Source organism: Carettochelys insculpta, chromosome 4 (genome assembly GCF_033958435.1).
Source record: "Carettochelys insculpta isolate YL-2023 chromosome 4, ASM3395843v1, whole genome shotgun sequence".
Classification (NCBI taxonomy): Eukaryota; Metazoa; Chordata; order Testudines; family Carettochelyidae; genus Carettochelys; species Carettochelys insculpta.
This window is the reverse complement of record NC_134140.1, coordinates 5,543,100-5,566,116: the sequence shown is the minus strand read 5'-3', so window position 1 is coordinate 5,566,116 and position 23,017 is coordinate 5,543,100. Positions and strand designations below refer to the sequence as shown.

At 56.3% G+C, this 23,017-nt stretch overlaps 1 protein-coding gene across 4 annotated transcripts in view; it reads right to left on the bottom strand.

Annotated features, from left to right (window-relative positions):
- SMYD5 (SMYD family member 5) overlaps nt 1-19,313 on the bottom strand; it is a 28,719-nt gene extending 9,406 nt beyond the window's left edge. For 3 of the 4 annotated variants that reach the window (XM_074992211.1, XM_074992212.1, XM_074992213.1), the window contains exons 1-12: nt 19,198-19,313; nt 16,397-16,505; nt 14,302-14,441; nt 13,681-13,802; nt 12,114-12,183; nt 9,681-9,785; nt 9,026-9,088; nt 7,053-7,123; nt 5,882-5,988; nt 4,633-4,689; nt 3,033-3,127; nt 2,077-2,147 (exon numbers count right to left, since the gene is read on the bottom strand). In XM_074992211.1, coding sequence (XP_074848312.1) covers nt 2,077-2,147; nt 3,033-3,127; nt 4,633-4,689; nt 5,882-5,988; nt 7,053-7,123; nt 9,026-9,088; nt 9,681-9,785; nt 12,114-12,183; nt 13,681-13,802; nt 14,302-14,441; nt 16,397-16,505; nt 19,198-19,290 — 1,103 coding nt within the window. In that variant the 5' untranslated portion in view covers nt 19,291-19,313. Of the gene's footprint in view, nt 1-1,334; nt 1,410-2,076; nt 2,148-3,032; nt 3,128-4,632; nt 4,690-5,881; nt 5,989-7,052; nt 7,124-9,025; nt 9,089-9,680; nt 9,786-12,113; nt 12,184-13,680; nt 13,803-14,301; nt 14,442-16,396; nt 16,506-19,197 lie in introns of all 4 variants that reach the window. The other variant, XR_012645303.1, reaches the window with a different exon arrangement.
- Nucleotides 19,314-23,017: the final 3,704 nt, after the last annotated feature.

Genomic DNA, 23,017 nt, shown 5'->3' with positions numbered 1-23,017 from the left:
TCCTTAGAGCCAGCAGTTGGGGGGTTAACTCCATGCAGCTGCTGGTCCTTCGTCCTTCCAACCATATGCTAGAGCTACACAAGAACAGCCACACTGGGCCATCCCAAAGGTCCATCAAGCAGCCTCCAGTCTTCCGCCAGCGGCCCGCGCCAGGTGCTCCAAAGGGAATGAAGGGAACAGCCAATGACCGAGTGACCCACCCGCTACCCACCCCCAGCTCGAGGGACACCCGGGGCTGGGAGCTGCATCCCTGACCCTCTCAGCTAATAGCCTTTGATGGAGCTATCATCCATAAACGCATCTAATTCTTCTTTGAACCCGGCAAAAAGTTGTCCAGCGTGTCTGGGCAAGGTATGAAGAAGCACTTGGACTCATAGAACCCTAGGGCTGGAAGGGACCTCAGGAGGTCATCTAGTCCCGCTCCCTGGCCAAAGCAGGACCAACCCCAACTAAATCATCTCAGCCAGGATCTTGTCAAGCCAGGACATAAAAACTGCCAGGGATGGAGATTCCACCAGCTCCCTAGGTACCACACTTCCTTTTGGCAGCATTAAATCTGCCGGGTGTTAATTTCCCAGGGTGACCCCAGGTTCTTGAGTTCTCTGAAGGAGGAAATAACAGTTCCCTAGTCACTTTCTCCACAGGAGTCACGATTGCATAGCCATCTCTCCCGTTCCCCCGCCCCTCGGCCGTCCCTCTTCTAAGCTGAACGGTCCCAGTCTGTTTAATCTCTCCTCAGTGAAGCTGTTCCACCTTCCACCACTCTCCTGCCCAGTGTTTTTGTTGCCCTTCTCTCTACCTTTTCCAATTGTATACCTCCGTTTGAGAGGGGACAGCCACATCTGTGCACAGCATTGGAGCTGAGGCTGTACCCTGGGTTTATACAGAGGCAATAAGGCATTTTGAGTCTGATACCTTTCCTAGGGGGTTCCCAACATTTTGTGAGCTCAGGAACAAGACAACCTTGGCGAAGACTCATCTCTGTAAGGTAAGTCACAGGCTTGCTGCCCCAGCACAAGTCCCCTGGGGCGCTGGGTACACATGTGGGTTCACAGAAGATGAGGGTTGGGAGATGCCTCAGGAGATCATCTAATCCAACCCCCTGCTCAAAGCAGGGCCAACCCCAACTGAATCATCCCAGCCAGGGCTTTGCCAAGCCTGGCCTTAAGAACCTCTAGGGATGGAGACACCACCTCCTAGGGAACCCACCCTGGTGCTTCGCTGCACTGACATCGGGGCTGCCATGTCTCCACTGCTGTTGTTACCAAGATAAAAGCCAGCCTGGGCCTGCCCACCCGCGCTACCATCACACGGTCACCGCAGTGGAGATGTACCCTGGGATTTCTGCTGGCCTGCTCGGGCCACTCCTTGGGCTTATGCTGCGTCAGTGGTTGGGAGCCGCAGGCTTCCTGCAGAACGAAGACAGTCAAGGGGCTCAGGACTTTGGCGGGAGCTGGAGAGAAGCCCACGTGCAGCCTGCAAACACGTGGTGTACACGGCACGCCCACGCATGCCTGTTGTGTGGTCGTACTGCTTGTGCATCCTGCAGGCTGGCGTGCCGGCAACATCTGCCGCATTGAGCCACCCCAAGGGCAAGCAGGGTGAGCGCATGCCGCAAGCACTAGGCCCAACAGCCTCCGGAGGACACGGTGGCCCAGCCGAGCAGGCTGAGCAGAGACCAGGAGGCACCAGACGCAAGCCGTGACAGCAGCCACAGCAGGCTCAGCTCTGGGGACAGAGGGTGAATGGAACTACTCGGGCTGATCTCAAGCCCCTCGTGTGTGCATGTGGGGGAGACAGACAGACAGAGAGCACACAGTGGGACTGGCCGTGATCAGCAAGGGGGACAGGTGCAGCAGGCTGAGGCCAGATGATACCCGTACACCCGAGAGCAGCGTAAGCCGGCCGGGGAGAACCCACGTGTCCGCTGACTCCTGAAAACACGCGGATGATACCCTGCAGAAGCCCTTTGCTCTGCGCCCTGGAAATCCTCTCCCCGCCCCCGCTGCACGACCCCGCGCTGCCCCAGGGCCCGTCGCTCAGGGGAGCCCAAGCGGTGTGGGCGGCCAGCCCTACCTGAGTATCTTGTGGCGGCTGTGTCTGCTCCGTTCCCGCTGACAGCAGTCTAAATAGCTAATGCAGATTTCCTGGCGGGATGAGAAATGCAGGCCCGGTGTGAGAGTCAAGCTCCCATGGCACGGAACCACCACCATGCACCCAGCCCAGGGGGTGCTTTCCGGGAACGGAGGGGGAAGCGCGGCAAGCTGCTGCGGACCAGGCCTGGCCAGAGAGCAGAGAACCAGCCGGGGAGAAAGAGCAGCATCCAACTGGCTTTCCCTAGCATTAGCTCGATGGAAGTCAGTATCCATCCCTACGGAGAGCGACCCAGCCGGGCGCTCCGAGGTTCTCTCCATGGCTGGAGGCCCGACCAGGACTCCAGAGGCCTCAGGGGATGTGGAGAGTCACAGAAAACCACAGGGTCTCCCTGTGTCCTGCAGCCTCACTAAGGAATCTTCTGTCTAGTGCTCACAGCCCCATCCCACGCCTCCCTGCCCTCCAGCCGTGCTGCAGGCATAAAGGTCAGATCTGAACCGCCCCGACGCTCAGGGCTCCAGCGTTCGGCCCGAATCTAGTCCAGACAGCGGAGACCACCCAGGGCTCCTAACGCTCACAAGTTAATCAGAGTCCTGAACAGCTCGAAAAGAGCTGGGCTGAACTGCAGCTTGTGCCTTGTTCAGCAAAGGGCCACAGAGGGTCAAAGGCCTTGTAGCAAAGACGGGGACTCAGGAGACTGGGATTCCAGCCTCGGCTCTGCCACAGACTCCTTGTCCGACCCTCGACCAGCCACTGCATCACTCTGTGACTCCGTTTCCCCATCTGTACAATAGGGCTGTTGCCTCCCAGGGGGTTGGGAAGTGCTTGGACACCATGGGGAAGCCGCGGTGGGCATTCCAGCCGGCATCTGGCCTGAGGGAGGGCTCCAGGCTTTGGCCCTCCCAATAAACCAGCCGTTCCCTTCCTTGGAGGCTCACCTCTCCTGGCCTGATCTCCTCCAGGGCGGTGAGGTGCAGGAGGAAGTTGTTATCTGGGAAGGACGTCTCGGCGTTGGGGGTGCAGCTGTGGTTACCTGCAGCAGGGAAGCGACAGGCCCCAGAGCCAGTGAGTGACATGCAGCAGGTGTCCCCAGAGACAGCGGACACAGTACCACGGAGCCAGTGCAGTTCCCTGCGCAGCGCACAGGTCCCAGGCCTGGGCTGAAGCATGAACCAGAGGGTCAAAGCAAATGCCTCGTTCAGTGTTCCCTGTAGGCCGAGCATTTGGGTGGCTGCCAGAAGAGATTCAGGGGCTGCCCAGCTGATTAGCACAGAGCTGGTGGCACGTTGTCCTGCTGGTGGTGCACATTCACACACGTCAGTGCACACAGTAAAATTGGTCCCGCCCGGGGTGGAAAAACTGAGAGGCACCTGTGGAGCCTGCTCAGAATGGTGCCAAATCCTGCCAGCTAACCGGGAAGGACACCCGCCTGCAAAGGGCCGGCCTGAACCCCTGTGCCGACGAGCAGACGGGAACAGCTCCTATCGCTTCTGCGCAGGCTCAACGCAGCAAGCTGGAGGCGAAAGGCTCAGGGTGGCTGCTCGCATTTCTCCGAACCGGCTGCTCTCCCCAGTGGGCGTTTAACAGCAGGCAAAGAGACGGAGGAAAGTATTCCCCCTGCGGATTCTGGCTCCCTTCTTGGAGCAAGCCTGCCTGTCCTCCAGCTTCCCCACCAGCCTGGCCAAGATACGCCCTGCAGCACTCTGCCAGCTGCACAAGCTCTCTGCTCTCTCCCTTCTCGTTCATACCCCCGTGTCCCATCGGCGCTTCTTAAACAAGGGGCAGCTAAGCCTGGACACCTCTCCAGGGTGGTTTTACCCCAGTGCCTGCAGAGAGCTCTTGGGGCATGGCTCACATGGTATGGACCCATAACGTGCCTGGCACACTTTGGGCTCTGTGGAAATGCAAACGCGTCAGTGTTTATTATCTGGGAAAGCGATCGATCCACCCGATCTACATATACCCACTTCCCACAAACCGATGCTGTGGAGCTACGGTATCATCCTTGACAATGATGAAGGCCTCCTGGGTTCGAATCACGCTATAGACAGCCCTTTACGCACGTCTGATGAGTTCCAATAAGAATGAAACCAGTCATGTGGTTTCAATCAGACTCTTATTCTAATAAATATAGTTAACCCCGATTGGGGCGTGCTTACACTTCACTCGCTTGGGAACGTAGCACATGGGGCCAACAGTTGCTGGCCCAATTATCCGGGAAAGTGATCAGTCCAACTGCTCTGCATCAGGGTTTTGCTTGGTGCTCAGTTGGAGCCTGGATTGTTAGCGTAGGGTTGCTCACATGGGCTGAGCTGCTGGCCTTTGTTTTCGTCTTTGAAAAGCACTGGCCTGTTCATTTCCAACAAGCACCACGTGATGAACGTGCGGCTTTTGCAAAGGGACGCAGGGAACAGAGAAAGCAGACCAGGCTGCCACCCACCCGACCATCCCGGCACCTCTCGAATCCACCAGACCCGTTGGTGTTGTAGCCAGAGGGGGCAGAGCCAGGAAGGCCAATCAGCCCTGCCTGTTACTTACAGCAGCTCTGCAGCACATAGAGGCCGGAGCCCTCGCAGTTCAAGAACTCCCCGGTCTCTGAAGCAGAAAGGGACAGTCACAGAGCTGGACAGCTTCCCCAGCTCAGCCCTGGGAGTTACCGCGTGGGGCAAACTCAGCCAGGAGAGCCAGTCACACCAATGCAGTTCAGCCTCCCAGAGGGCTTTGGGGCTGGTGTTTCAAGGCCAGCCCTCAGCCTCCCTGCTTGATCTCCCATACAGCTCTGGGATGAACTGCAGGCTTGAAGACAGCCAAATACTTAACTTCACCTACAAACCAAGCAGAGAGGCACTGGACTGCCTCAGCAACCGACACTGCACCGGCAGCCACTTGCGGGTGCAAATTGCTGGGCTGGCTGTTAAAAACTGGGCTTCCAACCAGCCGCTGTGGGTTGGGGCTGCACCCATCCCTCTCCACCAGCCCCAGAGCCTGCACCCTGTGGCTCACCTCCACCATGCTTCCCAGGCCCTGGGAGCCACATCCCCCGGCTGCTGAGACTGCCAAGGGTTCAGGGACTTCAGAAAAAGGGGAGCAAGCCAGGCCTGGCTCCAGCTCAGAATGGAAAGGAGGGGCCTTGTTGCAGAGCGGAGCTCTTTTAGGGCATCTGGGAGCGTCCGGGGCAGCTCGAGCAGACGTATCTGGACTAGCTACGCTCCAGCGCACTCACTGAAAGCCACAGTGTAAACATAGCACTGTGGCTGTCAGCCATAAGCCCTGCTGACCTGCCGGCTACACTCTCGCTTGTAGAGCCAGCACCAAAGCCCATCCCCAGCATCACCCTTCTGTTGCCTGGCACGTAGCTTGAGTGCAGCTAACACAGGTATGTCCGCACAGGCCCCAGCTGCGGGGCAGACATACCCACGCTGCATCCGTATCCCCAGGGAACACCCCTGAAGCTCGGGAACCCCGGCCAGGGCCCACCACCGTATCCCCAGGGAACATCCCCGCAGCTGGGAGACGCCAGCCAGGGCCCACCTCCGTATCCCCAGGGAACATCCCCGCAGCTGGGAGACGCCAGCCAGGGCCCACCTCCGTATCCCCAGGGAACATCCCTGCAGCTGGGAGACCCTGGCCAGGGCCCACCAGCCAACGCAGCCCACAAAAACAGACAACTGCCACTGCAGCCGAGCCCCACATCCAGCCCCAGCCCTCCCGCCCCTGCCTGGCCTGGGAAGACAAGGACCGCAGGGACCCGGCCAGGAACCGCACCACCACCACACACCACCCGGACCTTTCTCGATATCCTTGTAGAGCTGGTCTATGAAGGCGTCTAGCGCCTCTCGCTCGGGTGGGGGAAGCTCCAGGGCGTCGCAGGCGTGGACCCACTGGCTCAAGGAGCTGGCGGAAAGCAGACAGCACACGGTGATGCTTCCAAAGGTCTCTGGATCTGGACATGAGGGCAAGAGAGCCACCCACACCCCGACGCACGGGCCAGCTGGGACGGCACCCCGTGAGCCAGCGCTACAGCATTCTCCTCCTTGGCCTGGCATGCTCAGGAGGAAGGAGGGACAGTCCAAGAGGCAAAGCTCTGCTGAGGCTTTGGCCGCAGAGCTCCAGGAAGCCCTGGCCTAGTTCGCAGCCTGGTGGTAAAGGGCCACTTACACCCAACCTCAGCAACACAGACAAGGTATCTCCTCTGCCCTCTGTGTGGCACGTCCGTGGCTCGCAACAGCTGGGCTAAATGAGGTGTGTGGATGACAGCACAGGGCAGGGGACAGCAACCCCCCCCGCACGTGCGCCAAGCGTGACAGGCCCACTGCTTTGCAGCAGCACACGGAGGGGCTCAGCCCTGCCCCCCATGCAGCAGGGGAGCAGAGATTGGGATGGGCGAGCCCTGCTCATGAGCCAGCTGGTCGGGGGCACCCTCTGGGCTGTGCTCCCTCGCTGCTGCCCTGCACTCTCCCCATGCAGCCAGCTGGTTGTCTAGCCTCGCCAATGCCCTGCCCGGCGACCTGCAGCCCAGTGAGTCTCTACCCAAGCTGGGCGCGCTGTGCAGAGGGACCCTGGCGGGGCTGGCCCAGCAACCGCACCTGGGCTCTGGGCCTGCACGGCCCCTCCCCAGGGAGCCATTTGGTTGCCCAGCTCTGGCACAGTCCCCTGCCCCATGTGGGCACTGGGACGCAGGGGGCACCAGGCACAGAGGGACCCTGGTGGGGGGCAGGCCTGGCCCTGCCCTGTGCCCCCTCCACAGACGAGTGGGGTTGGGGCGTCTCGCGTTTCACCGGCGCACAGCCCAGCCCGTACACGGCGGTCAAAGGTCGAATTTCGGCACTCCGCCTCAGAAGGGTGGCTGGCCCCCGGCACAGGGAGGAGCCCAGAGCCCTCCAGAGCGTTGGGTCTCTCGTTTCCACGCTGATTTCGCAGCACTTCCCCACGCAGAGCAATGGTGAAGCCACGGTTACCTTGTGCCTATGCCTTGGCCATTGGTCCCAACCAGGGCGAAGAGCGACCGGAACCCTTCGGGGGTAAACCACTGCAGGGAGAACAAAGCAGGAGCGTCAGCTGTGTTCTCCCCCTTCCTGGTACCAGAGGCCGGTCTGCTGCCTCCCTAACCGGTGTCAGGCAGAGCCCAGGGACCAGTCCTCGAGAACCACTGCAACACAGTATTAGCACCCGTAAGAACAAAGCCTGGACATGGGGTGCGGGGCCCTAGAAATGCCTAGGGAGAGACCTGGCTAGACAACCTGCAGCACAGAGCTCGACAGCCTGATTTGCCTGAGCACTTAGCAACTCCCGTGCCCATCCCATGCAGGGGGAGCTCAGTACCTTTGACAATCTGACCAACCCAGTGAGGGGGCTCCACTCTCTAGCAGAATCCCGGGTCACCAGGGCTCCCCTCAGATCCAGCCTCCCTCAGCTTCGTCCCATTCCTCCTCCTCATGCTGCTGTCTGGCCCAAACAGGTCCCCGTGGGCCTTTACAAACTCTGGGATGGTTCTGGCCTTCTCCAGCCTTCTCTCTCCATTCTGATAATCAGTGCTGGATTCCAGGCAATCACTGCAGGGTCAGAGCGCAGGGCAGGGCACAAACGTCCCAGTTCAAGCTGCAGTGAGGGAGACGCTGAACAACTGTATGTATCTGAGTGCCGTACATAAGACACAGGAGATAAATGTTGTACTCCACTTAGTCCTGATGAGACCTCTGCTGCCAGGCTGGGCAGTGTTCCCTGCAGGCTAAGCGCTCAGGAGAGATCCAGGTGCTGCCCAGCTGATTAGCAGGTGTTTACTAGGGTGGTGCACAGCACTCATGTCTGGGTGCACATAACAAAATTTATTCCACCGTGTGGAAAAAAATTAGGGGGAGCCCTGACGCTGGGCCCCATCCCAGGTGCCACACTTTGGAGCTCTGTGGACAAATGGGAGGGAGTCCAGAACAGAGCAACAAAAACAAGAACAGCTTTTGAAAAAAATCTTGAGCCTGGGGAAAGGCTGAAACCCTGGACACAGCAGGTCTGGGGAAAAGAGAGCTTGGGGGTGGAACTGAGAACCATCTGCACCTTTGGTAAGGGCTGTTACCAGGCATGCAAGGATCAATCACTCGGAATCCACAAGAAGGAAGACAAGATGTACTGGGCTCACCCAGCTGCACGGAGCTATAGGCTGGGTATTAGGAAACACGTTCTAACTGTCAGGCTACATCTACGCTAGACAAAGTCAGTCAACCGCAGACATGCAATTCTAGCTACGGCAACTGCGTAGCTAAAATCGATGTATCTGCGCTCGGCTTCGCTGGCCATCCCTACCAAAGAAGGTCGACAGAGAGTTTCTCCCATCAACCTCCTTTACTCCTCGGGTCTCATGAGGATTACAGGGATCTACTGCGACCCCCAAGAGGTCGATTTCTCACGTCCCTACCAGACGTGCAAAACTGAACGTTAGAAGATCAACCCTAAGTGTGCTGGTCTTCTGGGGCAGTATAGATGTAGCCCGAGGGAAACCAAGCTCTTGGAACAGGTTCTAAGGCAGGCTGTGGGATCCCATCACTGGAGGTGTTTCAGAACAGGCTGGACAACACCTAGCAGGAATGGTCAAGGTTTACTTGGCCCTGCCTCAGTGCAGGGGGATGAACTAGATGGCTCTTGGGGTCCCATCCAGCTGCCAGTTATCCTTGAGCTCGTACGAGCTCAGAGCACAGAGGGGTGAAGTGCCCAGGCGCTGGAGAACGAGGTTGCCCCCATACATCACCTCAGCCCTGAGAGTCAGACCCTGATGGGCTCCAGGGCAAATCTGAGCCCCACAGCACTCTTGGGAGGCGACCAGGACAGCCCCGTTCTGGGTGTCAGAAGGAAGAGGGAGGAGCGGGGGCTCCTCAGCACTCCCTCTGGGGGGCGCAGGGCACTGCTGGAGGAAAGGGGGCAACAAGGACTTGCCACTCACCCTGCTGAGATGTTCTTCATAAAGAGCTTCCGTGAAGAGCCTCCGCAGGAGCTCCAGCTGGCCCTGGAGAAACAAGGCCACAACGGCAGTGAGGGGAGAGCCACAGGGCCAGCGTACCACATTAAATCCAGCCTACAAGCACAGTCTGAAGTAGACCCGGCAGCTCTTTGCTCCACCACCATTCATCCCTCAGAAGGCTGCTTCTTTGAACTGCCCCACGGTGGCAACAATCCAAAGCCACAAGCCAAGCACTGGTGTCTGGCCACTCCCTATTCTCAAAGCAACCTCGGCATAAAAACCACTGGCACTAACCGCTCCTTTCCCCGCAGAGAGGCCTCAGCTTGGGCTGCTCCAAGGAGCCAGGGCACTATAGAGCCATAATGGCCCTGGCTCCCTGCAGTGGCTGGTCAGACAGCTTGAATTTCCTGAGCACTAGAGGAGAGCTCCTTTAACACAAGCAGAGAAGGCCTGTGCTTTGGATGCTGATTGTTCTAGTTGTGGTCACTGCTGGGGCGCATGGAGCGTCTCTGTACATGCCCACAGCTTTATACGCAAGGGGGACCTTCCCAGAGAAAGGGGAGGACTCAGGAATCCCCAAAAATGACCCTGCCCCCCCACAACAGGCCGGAGCACAGCAAAGGAGCAACACACTGACCTTAAATTTGTCCCCCAGGAGTTTGTGAACCATCTCCTCCTCTTCGTTGGCCGTTTTACTGCAGAACTGCGAGAAAAGCTTTATCCACCTGTCCTTGTCCTTCGCCTGAAACGTACCAGACAGCCGCTCAAACTGGCCCTCGAGCCGGAGGGCAAGTGAGATGGCAGCGTACCCCCATCTGGATGCTAGGGGGGCTGGAATATTCGCTCTGCTACGGTGATGTTTCACGCTTTGAGAACAGCCGTCAGCGTGTGTTTCTAGTGCTTGTGCAGACCCACACATGCCTCGGTGCACATAACAATTTATTCTGCCCATGGATGACAAAATTAGAGGGAATGCTGGCAACCGTGTGTCAGAGAGAAAAGGGAGGAAGGCTGGGTTTGTATTTAAACGCACAGGGTGGGGACTCAGGAGATCTGGGTCTAATTCCCTGCTCTGCCACAGACACCCTCATGACTTCAGGCAAATCACTTGTGCCTCAGTTTCCCCATCTGTGACATAAGAAAAATATTCCTCCACTTGAGACAGGAGCTGTGAGAGTATTCAACTGAGACGCTCACACACAGCAGCAAGGCCACATGGGAAGCCAGACAGAGAAGGCAGAGGCAAAAGAATATGCCATGGGTGGGGCGGGGGTTATTAAAGCAATGGGCTCAGCCCAGTTTCGCAGTGGCAGCTCTTGGTCTAGGCCAGCTCAGGTCTGCCTCTGCAAGGTGGAGGGGAAGCCACTGACGTGTAACAAGGATTTTGATTCCTGGTCACCGGAGGGAATGAGGGATGTCAAACCCCCAAACTGTGCAGTTTGGAAAAGCAGGAAGAGAGAGTTACGGGGCTGCTCCGTACGCAGCCGCAACTCTTCAGAATGAGCCCTCCTCCGTCCCAGGACTAGGAGCTGATCACCCGTCATGGCGACGTCTTGAGAAGCCACATCACCTGACCTGGCAGTTAGCCCTTAAAGATCACCCCCGCAGCTCAGCTACACTGCACGGGTGGGAGATGTTTTATTCCACCTGTATCACCATGAGATCCTCACAGAACCTGTGCCAACAGCAGTCTGTGCGTTCCCACAGCAACAAGCATCTTCAGAGCCCGGCACAACCAAGTGCCCAGCACAAGCCCTGAGGCAGAGCTGGAGCAGTGCCGCACAGTCAGGAAAAAGAGGCAAAAAGCCAGGCTGCAGCGGGCCGGGTAGGTTGGCGTTATGTCCCACTGGCGGGTGGAATCTAACCTACCTAACGTGTCTGTGGCTAGTTCCCTAACAGCGACTAGGGGCCACCAAAGAACTTAGACAGATTAGAGCTAATGACAGTGGGAGGGTCCGCGTCATGGGCTGAAGGTCATGAGGTCCTTCTTCAGTGTATTGTTTCAGGGTATGCCTACACTACTCCAGCGACGGACACTGCCGCGATGGAGCCATCGGCCATTGATTCATCGTGTCTGCTTAGACGCGATAAATCGGTCACTTAATGCTCTCCCATCAATGCTGCTTGTCCAATTTGAGCAGAGTAGCTGGCACCAACAGGAGAGTATTCCTCGTCAGCCTTACCACGTGGAAGACACTGCGGTAAGTATGTTGACTTCAGCTACACAAATAGCGCAAGTGAAACAGATCCACAATGCTGCGTAGCGTAGACCAGGCCTCAGCAATGGACAGTCGCCAGTGTGGGTCAGCTGACCTGCCATTTCTCCACACAACGCACAGCGACCTGTGGAACTCCTCACCACAGGATGCTGTGAAGGCCAAGACTGTAACAGGGTTCAAAAAAGAGCTACAGTAAAAGCTGTATTATCTGGCACTCGGATAACCAGCACATTCTGTTAACTGGCACTCAGGGCAGCTACCACAGGGCTGGCTACTGTGGGGCTGACTACCTGGCTGGGGATGGCTGCTGCCCAGCCAGTGCAGCCCCACTCAACTAACCGGCAAAGCTGATTATCCAGAAACTCCCCCGTTCCTGAGGGATGCATGATAATCAAGCTACTACTGTGCATAAATTCATGGCAGATAGGTCCATCAATGGCTATTGGCTAGGAGGTGCAGGAAGGGTGTCCCTAACCTCTGTTTGCCAGAGGCTAGGAGCGAGTGACGGGGAGGGATCAGCTGATGATCACCTGTTCCATTTGCTCCTTCTGGGGCACCTGGCATTGGCCACTATCTACTGAGCGAGATGGGCCTTTGGCCTAACGCAGTCTGGCCATTCTGATGGGCTAACAACCAAGTACAATCCTGCACAGACCCTGGGTGTGTCCTCGGTCTGCTGTCAACTTCCCCCATGCTGCTAAAGTTACCCTGGGTGTGCTGACTGGCACCACAGTCGTCCACTTGCTTTGCAACACAGACACACCCCCAGAGAGGAGAGGGCAGACAGCAGGGACAAGGTGGAGGAGGTGCCGAGATGCCCCTAGAACCATGAGCCGCAGCTGAGGACACACCTGTTTGACGGTGGCCACCATCCTCGCCAGCAGCATGATGCTGGAAGTCTCTGGAGGGTAGTGGATGTTCCTGTGCGGGGAGGAGGAAGAATTACATGGAGAGAGTGAGATGAGCAGAAATTTCCTAGCACTAAAAGAGCAAGCAGGGGGGCTGCTCCCCAAAGGGAGACAGGCCTGGAACCCCACATGCAGCCTCATTCAGATGTAGACACTGCACTAACTTGAACAGCCCAGGGGCACCCTGGGGGAAGTGGAAATTACCCCACAGAGCCTATCACAGCTAGGTTATTTGCAGAGCTCTGGTTAGAGAGCTGGCCAAAGGCAACTTCTTGCCCTGCCTTTGGACTTAAACTGGAGACCTTCCCAGCCTGGTCTACCACTCACTTCTACACTTGTTAACAGTGAAATAGCTAAAGGAAGCAAGGCCTATGGGGTACAGCCGTTCAGAGAGTCCGTTTCTAGTCCCAGCTCGGCTGTGTAACCTTCAGGATGTCAGTTCCCCACCTACCTCTGTCTAGAGATTGTAAATACTTTGGGACAGGGACTAGATGTACTCCATGTACGTACAGCACCCGGTACAAAGGGATTACGGTGCCAACAGGGATCTCTGGGTGCTGCTGTAATACGAATACTAACAAAAGAGCCAGCTAAAAATGTACTCATTAGACCTAGTGAGGAGTTGTTTGCTAACAGTTAAGCACAGGAGTTACGTAGAACTGGGCACTGGTCCCACCTTGATCTCCGGCGGGTCATTTGGCTTCTCTGTGCCTCAGTTTCCTCATTTGTAAATGGGGACAATAATTTCTGGCTTTCCCTCACAGGGGTGTTGGGACACTTAGCTCAATCGTGTCTGAAGTGCTCTGAGACCTGCTGATGGCCCATCGAATGGGAAAGTATTGTGATAAACAGACTACAGGTTGAAACTCTCTCGTCCGGCAACATCGGTGGTCCGGCACGATTTTGATCAGTCAGCCGGCCACTTATCCTGCATGTGGCCAAGTTTCCCACGGTCCCATAGAGTTTGTTTCCAGTCACCCGTCCTGGCTCACAGTGTTCTGTGCTGTTATTTAGATCTAATTTACCCCCCAGTGTCTTCTCAGAGCCCAGCAAGCCGTGGAAGTGTCAGTAATGCCACTACACAACACTGACTTCCCGTGGTCCAGGAAATTCTCTGGTTTGTCATTGGTCAGGTCCCGAGGGTGCCGCACTAGAGAGGTTCAATCTGTAGCGGGTATTGCTCTATCGCCCTCTGCTGGATGCAATCAGAACTGCTCAGCTGGGTGCCACAGCCTCAGTACAGCTAATGGAGATTCTCTCTAAGCTCAAGCGACAGAGGCTCGGAGTTCAAGAGCCGGTAAATCCATGCTCTGTTCCCACTGATGCTGCAACGCTCAGCATGGCTGCAGGGCAGCTGCATATTAGATGTGGCCCTGCAGGGTGGTGCCTCAGTTTCCTTTCAGCTGGACACAGGGCGAGTCCTCGGCTCAGCTCTCATGTGGGCCAGAGACAGACACTTCAGCAGTAAGTTCTGGTCTACCAGCGCATTACCGACATCTGGCGCACCTACCGCCAGGTCTCCTGCAGTTTGTTGAGCGGATGTTTGGGGTCCTCCCGGGACGGGCCCAGGCACAGCACTTGGTGGTACTGCTCAAAGGCAGACTGCCGGCATTCAGCACTGCAATATGCAACCTGGAAGGCACCAGAGACAGCGACACACATCAGCTGGGAGAAGAGTGATGGCACCGTAGCCCAAGGAGAGTGACCAACCCTGACAGTCCAGCCATTTTCCTAGTGACCAAGGAAGAGCACTGGGGTAGGGAAGAGGGAGTTTCTGGGAGCAGTCCTACTCTGGCCCAGCTCCAGCATTCCCTGTAAGCTGAATGCTTGGGTGGCCACCCAGGAGAGATTCAGATGCCGCTCAGCTGATGAGCATGTGAGCACAGTGAGCAGCCTGTGTTTCTACTGGTGGTGCACATAACATTTATTCTGCCCAGGAATGGAAAGAATTAGAGGACCACTGCTCCCTTCCCCTTAGGACAGAGTCCTGGCCTATCTATGGCAAGAAGGAGCAGGCGGTAGCAGAGGCAAAGCGTCTTCCCTCCGGGTGAAACCCTCCTTGGATATATGCGCAATGAAATCTCTGCCCTGCAACCCCCTGATTAAGATCAGGCTGTAAAATGCCCAGTACCTGGCAATGGGGACAGGTCTCATGTAAATCCTTCCGGATGCTGCACTGCGCTGGGTAAGGCAGGACCCAACAGCTCTTCGCAAGGAGCCTCTGGGCATTCTCCTCTGCTGTCTCCAAGGCCCGTAGGCAGTGGTCACAGGCTGGAAGAAAGAGCCAGGCAGATGGCTGAGATTCAGAGGGCGATTCTCTCAAAGGACAGATGTGTTTGCCTGCAGCGTGCCGGATCTGCAGCTATTGTTTCATTGTGGGTCCCTTCAACGGAGTAACACTGGCTCACCGCTGCTGAGAATCTGGTTCGCTATCCCACTCCAAACCACCACGCTGAGAACATCGCAGCCCCATCGCCGGCCGTAAAAACACAGCCTTCGCCACCTGCAGCACTTCCCATTCTTTAACCCCCTTCGTCCCCAAACTTCCTCTGCCGCTTACTTCTTGTGCTACCCAGCTCCTGCCATCCCAAATGGCCGCACAGTATCTCCATAGCTCACCAATTTCTCCTGCCACTTCAGATCTCAGCTGGAAACCTTTTCTCCAGGGCCCAACCCTCCTTCCTGGTTTCCCTCCCCATCTGCCATCTTGACTTAAACTTGTTTAGAGGAGGATGGTATCAGAGACACCCTGTGCCAGGAAGCCAAAGCACTGGATCGGGGTTCAGCAAATGGTCAAATCTTACTATATATCATCTGTCCAGCTGCCACCTCCCTTTTGCATTGGTTACATCCAACTCGCAAATTATATTACTTTCCCTGGTTTGGGGGGCTGGGACAGACCCCTACCATGACATCATCCTTGGGGTTTACCCTGTTTATCCTACCCAGAGACTCAACAAGTCTGGCTTGTATGTCCATCTCAGCCTCAGCCCAAGCTTACACATTTTTAATATACAAGGCAAAACCTCCTCCCTTTTTGCCCTGCCTCTCTGTCTAAACCATGGAAGACCGCATGGTATCCAGACTTAAAACCACATTCCTCTATCATCTTGTCCCTGGACATACACATGCCTTCCCTCCATAACACCACGATTTTTGCAGAAGTCATTTCATAAAGTACCATGTTTAGACAACAACAAGTAGTCTTGTGGCACCTTATAGACTAACAGATATTTTGGAGCATGAGCTTTCGTGGGCAAACACCCGTTTGGTGAAGCAGGTCTTTGCCCACGAAAGCTCATGCTCCAAAATATCTGTTAGTCTATAAGGTGCCACAAGACTTCTTGTTGTTCTCAAAGCTACAGACTAACACGGCTACCTCTCTGATACTCGTCACCATATTTAGATAAGTGGCTTATACCACTGATGTACGGCGTTAGCTCAGCTTTGAGGGTATCAGGCATTTATTTCTCGCATCGGTGGTTAGAAAGGCATCAGTCTTTAAGGTGTCCCTGGTCGTTTGACCTAGCAGCATTTGGTCCATGTCACAGCTGATTCCCCAACCTGGCACTATGAATGGCGGCCGGCTAGTCAACTAAAACACTTTTAGACCCTGCCTCTACAGTTCTCAGAGACAGAAATGTTTTCCTGACTTCAGTCATTCCTGAAAACAGTCAGTAGCTGCCACCACCGAGTGAACAAAATCCCCCTTTTCCAGGAAAGAAATCGCTTGGAATCTCTTCCCTGAGTGCAACCCCTCAACCTCCTTTTGCCAAGGAGTTGGAAAGAAATAACAAGAGCACCCACCCTCTGCCAGAAACAAAATCAAATAAAAAAAGAAACCAAAAAACAACCCACTTTCAGGGAGCTGTGAGCTCCCTGGTAATGTGTCTGGGGCTAGGCATGTAGTTTTCAGCCCCTGTAGGGCAAATGATCAACCAGTACTTGTTAAAGGGGAAAAACACTTTTATGATTAAAACAAGACTATCTTTGCAAGCATTGTACACGCCTTTAGAAAACCCAGGAATTAAAGCAAAACATAGGGATCTGTCCTTGGGTCAAATTACAGAACACAGCAAGCCTCAGACCTCGGGCCAGGGTAATTATCTGGGACACAAAAACCCCTATTTCTTCCTCAGGCTTTGTTACACAGGACACCAGCCCTAAGTTATTCAGTTCTCCTCCTCTTCCTCCCCTGGACGTAAAACCAGGGCCTCTCCTCTCACCTTTATATCTGTACAGCGCGTTCCAGAGGAACTGGGATGATACCACAGGCTTCTCCGAGAAGATGGTTTCCCCTTTACGGATATTCCTGATGGCAAATAAGCCTTTCCCCTTTGGATGGAGAAAGAAGAGCGACACCCAGTCAGCAGTAATTTGCAACACTGCGAGGCCAGTTAGGGCTACTTCGTCTCCCCAGCTAGCTGTCAGTTCCATTTGCAGGCTAGACCAAGAGTTGGGAATAGTCTTCTGACTCCAAGCCCTGCACCTTAAGCCAAAACACTGGCTCAGAGAATGTAGGGTGGAACCCAGGTCCAGAAGTGCACAATCCAGTTTGTGCCACCCCCACAGACTGCCCCACAGGAGGCAAAACTCCCACTGACTCCAGTAGGGGCAGGAATTCACCCCTCAACTTTCTCTCTAACCCAGAAGGAGCTCATAGCTAGCGACACAGGATCGTTCCATGCTGTGCTGAAATGCAGCAACCTCTGGGGTGGACAAGAGTCACCTGGCAAGCACAGCAGCCGCAACCAGGTTTTCATTTAGAGCATAAAATCAGGAGATCTTTGATTCAGACTCTTCCTAGACTCCTGAGAGGTGAAAGCTTTACTAAGGTCATTTTCTCTAGGTCTGTAATACGGTGTAGGATTTGAACCAGTAGACATTCTGGCCTTGGTTGGTGCTATTCCTTCATGTGACCTATCGCTCGTCATTTAATAAAGCATCAATGAGTAAAATTAGTTCAGTCTAAAAGACTTCCCACCCCAGCATAACGCCCCAATACTTAGGAACAAATACAGGCACTGATCCTGCAAATGGCTACACCAGGGCTGGCCAGCCTGTGGCTCTCGAGCTGCACATGGCTCTTTGAGCCTTTAAATGTGGCTCCTCCTCCGAGCTGCACATTGGAAGTGCCGGACGCTGCTCCATCCACACACACCCCCTATTTGGGGGGGGAGAACTGTCTGGTGGCAATGGGGCTCCAGCAAGTTGCCAGCATGGAATTAGAGCTGGGGATGCCTGGCTGTGGGACGGAAAGAACATTAATTTAGAGCAGGGGGATGCCTGGCTTGAGGGGAGGGGAGGGGGGATTGGGTTAGAGCAGGGAGTGCTGGTAGTGGTCATTCATTTAGAGCTGGGAGGGGCTGAGGGGGCCTGGCTCAGGGAGGTGGGGCTGGGTTAGTGTAAGGGAGCTGAGGGAGTCTGGCTCTGGGGGAGGGCACTGAGCCACATATTGTATATTTCTCTTTATAGATCTATATCTATAGATATACCAAATATGAATGAATATAAGTAAATCTATAATCTGTAGCTCTTGGCACTCTATGCACTTTTACGGCTCTTCGTCTCTAACCGGTTACCCCCCAGTTCTAATGGGACAATTCACGCACAGAGCTAAGCTGGGACGGAGGTGTCTACAAGGGCAGAACCCAGGGAAGCTGATAAAATGAATGCAGATTTCATGGGCACCACAGCTAACGGCTGCGGTGAGCTCACGCTGCCATTGTCATTCGCTCACACGTCTGGGGGGAAAAGGCCAGCCTTGAAAGAGAATCAATTCTGCTGCAACATTGGAGTCAGGTTCATTGGGCCACTCTGAAGTCACTCCAGCAAGCACAAAAACTGTCTGAGGGCATTCAGGACAGCTCCCCCGGTGCCCCCGCAGCCGCTCCCTCCCAAGCCTGGCTAATGCATCTCGATTTCCGTAATGCGGGCCACGATCTGCTGATGCACCTCAGTCCTGAACTGCGCCCCTCTGGCCAAGTGGGCCTCACACCCTCCCTGTCCCCCACACCCCCGCAGCACACCCCCCTCCAGGTGCCCAGCTATTCCAGCCCCGCAGGAACCCACGCAGAGGACAGGCTGCAGGGGGCAGGAAGGCTCAGCCGCCTCCTTTTAACAGCGCTGACTATAACGCAGGGGGAACCACACACGCAGACATCAGTGGGGAGACCCTGGGGGAGCGGATGGAGCAATGAGCCCCACACCCATTCAGCAGCAGGGAGAGCAGGGTCCCACCTGGCCTTGCCAGGGGCCCCCGGTGCTGCAGGAAGGAGGGAGCTCTCCGGGGGCAGCAGCCAGAGAGGAAGGGTTGATGGTCTCCCAGCCTGTCTGGGAAGGGCAGCGGCCCCCTCTCCCTCCAGCCTGGGACGGGCCGTGGGTTGGGCAGGGCCCCCGGTGGGTCTGGCCCAGGACGGCGCCCGAAGGAGCCCGCCGGGGCGCGGAGGACTGGGGCGGGCTCGGATACCGGGGGGCGGCTGGATTTATGGGTGGGGCCGGGCTGGACCGGATCCCCGGCGCGGCGGTAGATGGGGGTCCGATCCCCGGGAAGGGGGCGAACGGGGAGGTCGGATCTCAGGGCGGGGCTGGGGCGGGTCAGACCGGGTCTGCGGGCGCGGGTAGCTGGGGGGTCGGATCCCCCGGTGGGAGCGGGTCCAGCCCGGGCCGGACCCGAGGGGAGGTGGGCCCGATCCCGGGCGGGGCGGGACGGGCAGGGCCGGACCCGAGGGGAGCTGGGCCCGATCCCGGGCGGGGCGGGGCGGGCAGGGCCGGACCCGAGGGGAGCTGGGCCCGATCCCGGGCGGGGCGGGGCGGGGCGGGCAGGGCCGGACCCGAGGGGAGCTGGGCCCGATCCCGGGCGGGGCGGGGCGGGGCGGGCAGGGCCGGACCCGAGGGGAGCTGGGCCCGATCCCGGGCGGGGCGGGCAGGGCCGGACCCGAGGGGAGCTGGGCCCGATCCCGGGCGGGGCGGGGCGGGCAGGGCCGGACCCGAGGGGAGCTGGGCCCGATCCCGGGCGGCCCCTCACCTTGAGGCTGCTGACGAATCTCGCCTCCACCGTGGCGCGGGCCGGGCCGGGCTCCGCGCAGAAGCCGAACACGTCCCCCGTGGACGCGGCCATCTTGGGCGCCCTCCCAACTCTGACCCGCGGCCCCGCTTTCCCCGCCCGGCGGGCGCGGCCGGCTCCTGGCGGGGGGCGGGACCTGGGGCGGGACCCGCTGTGCGACTCGGTCCGCCCCGCCCCGCTCCGCCGCTGCTCCCCACGGCCCCGGCGCGCTGCCAAGGGAGGGGCCCGGGGGGCGGGGGACAAAGCCCGGCACGGGGGGGCGGGGGACAAAGCCCAGCACGGGGGGGTGGGGAGCCGGAGGGCAGGGGACAAAGCCCAGCACGGGGGGGCCGGGGGGCAGGGGACAAAGCCCGGCACGGGGGGGTGGGGAGCCGGAGGGCAGGGGACAAAGCCCAGCAGGGGGAGTGGGGGGCCAGGGGACAAAGCCCAGCACGGGGGGGTCGGGGGGCAGGGGACAAAGCCTGGCACGGGGGGGTCGGGGGGCAGGGGACAAAGCCCAGCACGGGGGGGTCGGGGGGCAGGGGACAAAGCCCAGCACGGGGGGGTCGGGGGGCAGGGGACAAAGCCTGGCACGGGGGGGTCGGGGGGCAGGGGACAAAGCCTGGCACGGGGGAGTGGGGAGCCGGGGGGCAGGGGACAAAGGGATTTTGTTTTCTCCTCTCACAGGGCAGCGTGTACCAGCCCCGACCTCAGAACTGGGCTCTTGACTCTGCAGGGAGTCCCCTGGCGTGAAACCCTCACTTTCCTTCCACCCGCCATGGCCATGGCCTTTAGCCCCGGTTATGTCGCCTCGCCGGCAGCCCTGAGTGGCTTTCCCCATCTCTCAGCCTGCGTGTCGAACTTGACTCTCAAATATTGGCTGAGGGCAGGACACTATCACCCCTTAAGCCCTTCTCAAGGGCAGGAACCTGCTGTCATTTTCCTAATCCTAAGAATGGCCACACTGGGTCAGACCAAAGGTCCAGGCAGCCCAGTGTCCTGTCTTCCGACAGTGGCCGGTGCCAGGTGCCCCAGAGGGAATGAACCAAAGAGGTAACCAAGTGATCCATCTCCTGGCGTACTTGACTTGACTTACGCCCTTGCACTGCATGTGGAGCATAGGTCATCTACAAGTCTCCTCCACTTCACTCTGTCTTGGGACAAAACTTCTAGCTGGCTCCAGGAGTACCCCAGTTGTTGTCCTTCAGTCCAGTAGACCTTCTCCACATCATCCGAGGTCTTTTTGTGTTTTCCTTGCGGGTTCCATGTGAGCACTTGACAGACTGTGCTGGAAAACAAGAAGTCCTGTAGCACCTTACAGACTAACAGATATTTTGGAGCATAAGCTTTCATGGGCAAAGACTCGATTCATCAGATGCATGAGTGGGGGCTTCCAGAGGGGGGTTTCCTGAGAGTGTGTCCCAGCCATCCCCACTTTCTTCTCTTGATTTGAATGTCAACCGGTTCTCGTCCTGTTCCGTTCCAAAGCTCCTCATTTGTGACCAAATCTTGCCATTTGATGCACCGGGTGTACCTCTGGCATCCATTTATGAATGTCTGTTGCTTGTGATTTGAAAACTTTTTAGTGCATGAGGTCTCGCACCCATACAAAAACACACTCTTCACATTTGTTTTGAAGATCTGCAGGTTCGTCTTTGCAGATAAAAACAAAAAAGCAGTCCAGTAGCACTTTAAGGGCTGGCAAAATAATTTATTAGGTGGTGAGCTTTCGTGGGACAGACCCACTTCTTAATTGGTCTGAAGAAGTGGGCCTGTCCCACGAAATCTCATCACCTAATAAATTATTTTGTTAGTCTTTAAAGTGCTACTGGACTGCTTTTTTGTTTTGATAGTATGTAGACTCACATGGCCATCTCTCTGTCTTTGCAGATATTATTTGTAGGATGACCTCACTGCGCAATGGCAAATATTGGACATAGGCCTCTGGGAATGGGGTTGTGGCAGCTGTCCCATGTCAGGGCTTCTTGGTAATGGGGGCTGCTGCTCCAGAGTTAGACACCAGGGGTAGGGGGTCTGCAGCCTCCCATGGGGATGAAGGGGAGTGGAGGGTGGGGGATCCAGAACCCCTGGGTGGTGAGGGGGAGGGCCAGGGAATGAAGCAGGAGCTGCCGTCCTGAGGCGTGAGAGGCCAGGGAATGAGGCAGCTGACCCATGGAGGGGTTCCCTGGCAGTGGGAGCTTCCTCCCCTAAGTGTAGGGCACCAGGGAACAAGGCAGCCGCTCATTGTGGAGTCCCCCAGCAGCGCGAGCTGCCACCATGGGGTGCCAGGGAATGGGGCAGCTGCCCCACAGAGGAGCTCCCCTGCATCAAGAGCTGATGCCACAAGGTGCAGAGCTCTGGGAAACAGGGCAGGCACCCAGTGGAGGAGCTCCCTGGCAGGAGAGGTTGTTACCCCAAGTCACAGGGTGACAGGGAATAGGAACCCACAAAATACAGGACAATTTGCCTATTTTCTTTAAAAAGTCAGGATGCCTGTGATACAGCTTAAATGAGTGACTGTCCTGGTAAAAATGGGATGGATGGTCACCTTAATTTTGTATGACCTACACATGGGATGAAGACTCTTGAATGCAGCTGTTGCTTTCCCTATCCTGGCATTGATATCCTTGTCTGTTCCTCCATCTCTGCCCATAAGGATACTCCCCAGGTAGGTAAACTGCTCCACATCTTCCAGGTCATCCCTTCCCAGCATGATGGCAGTGTTGTTGGAATGGTTGATCCTCATTGTCTTGGTCTTTCCTTTGTTAATGCTCAGTCCAGTCACTGAGGCCGTTTCATGTAGTGTTGTGATCTATTCTTCCATGCTTTCATGTCAGCATGAAAGGAGGGTGACATCACCAGCAAAATCAATGTCCTCTAGCTGTTGGAAAAGTGTCCACTGAATGCCCCATTCATGGCCATCTGTTGTCCTGCTCATAATCCAGTCCACTGTGATCAAGAACAGGAAAGGTGACACTAGGCACCCTTTACACACACCTGAGAGTATGATGATGGATTCTCTCAGGACACCCTTGTGAACAAGTTGGCACGTTGATAGTTCATACGTCCAATGGATCAGGTTAATAATTTTGGATGGGATGCTTCGGTGTTGCAGCAGTTTCCACCAAGTGTCTCTATCAATGCTGTTGAAGGCTTTTTTGTTTTGTTTTTAATTTAAGTCTATGAAGGTTGATCCCTTTCCTAGCTTCTGACAAAGTTGCTCTTCTTAGACCAAGCAAAAACCAAACATGTTTTTTACTCTTGGTACGTTTACGCATGAATGGGCTCTTAAGCAGATCATGATTCTCTCTCTTGTCCTCCTAAAATGCTTAATTGAATACCTAGGGTTTAGTAAAGCCATGTACAAACCCATCCATCTAGGACAAAGGAGGAGGGCTGAATCTGCATAATGGGGGGCTGTTGCCTAGAAACAGTGACTCTGGAAAGGATTTAGAGACCCCCTTGAACAAATTGCTCAACATGAGCTTTCATGAGCCGTGGTAAAAGGGCTAAAGCCGCACCTGGCTAGAAAATCAGCGTATGGAAAGGGACGTGATTCAGGATTGGTGAGACTAATACTGAAATAAGATATCCAGATCCGGTGTTCACACTTCAAACTATCAAGAGATTCTTTATCTCTTGATGTCTCCGAATGAAAACTAGAAGCCTTTCTGGAAAGTCCTTTAGGGAACAAGCAGATACACAGGAGGGTTGGAAGACACAGTGACAGATTAATCAAGCTTGTCAAACACATGGCCCACAGGCCGCGCGCAGCCTGAATATTTTTGCAGCCCCAGGGCTG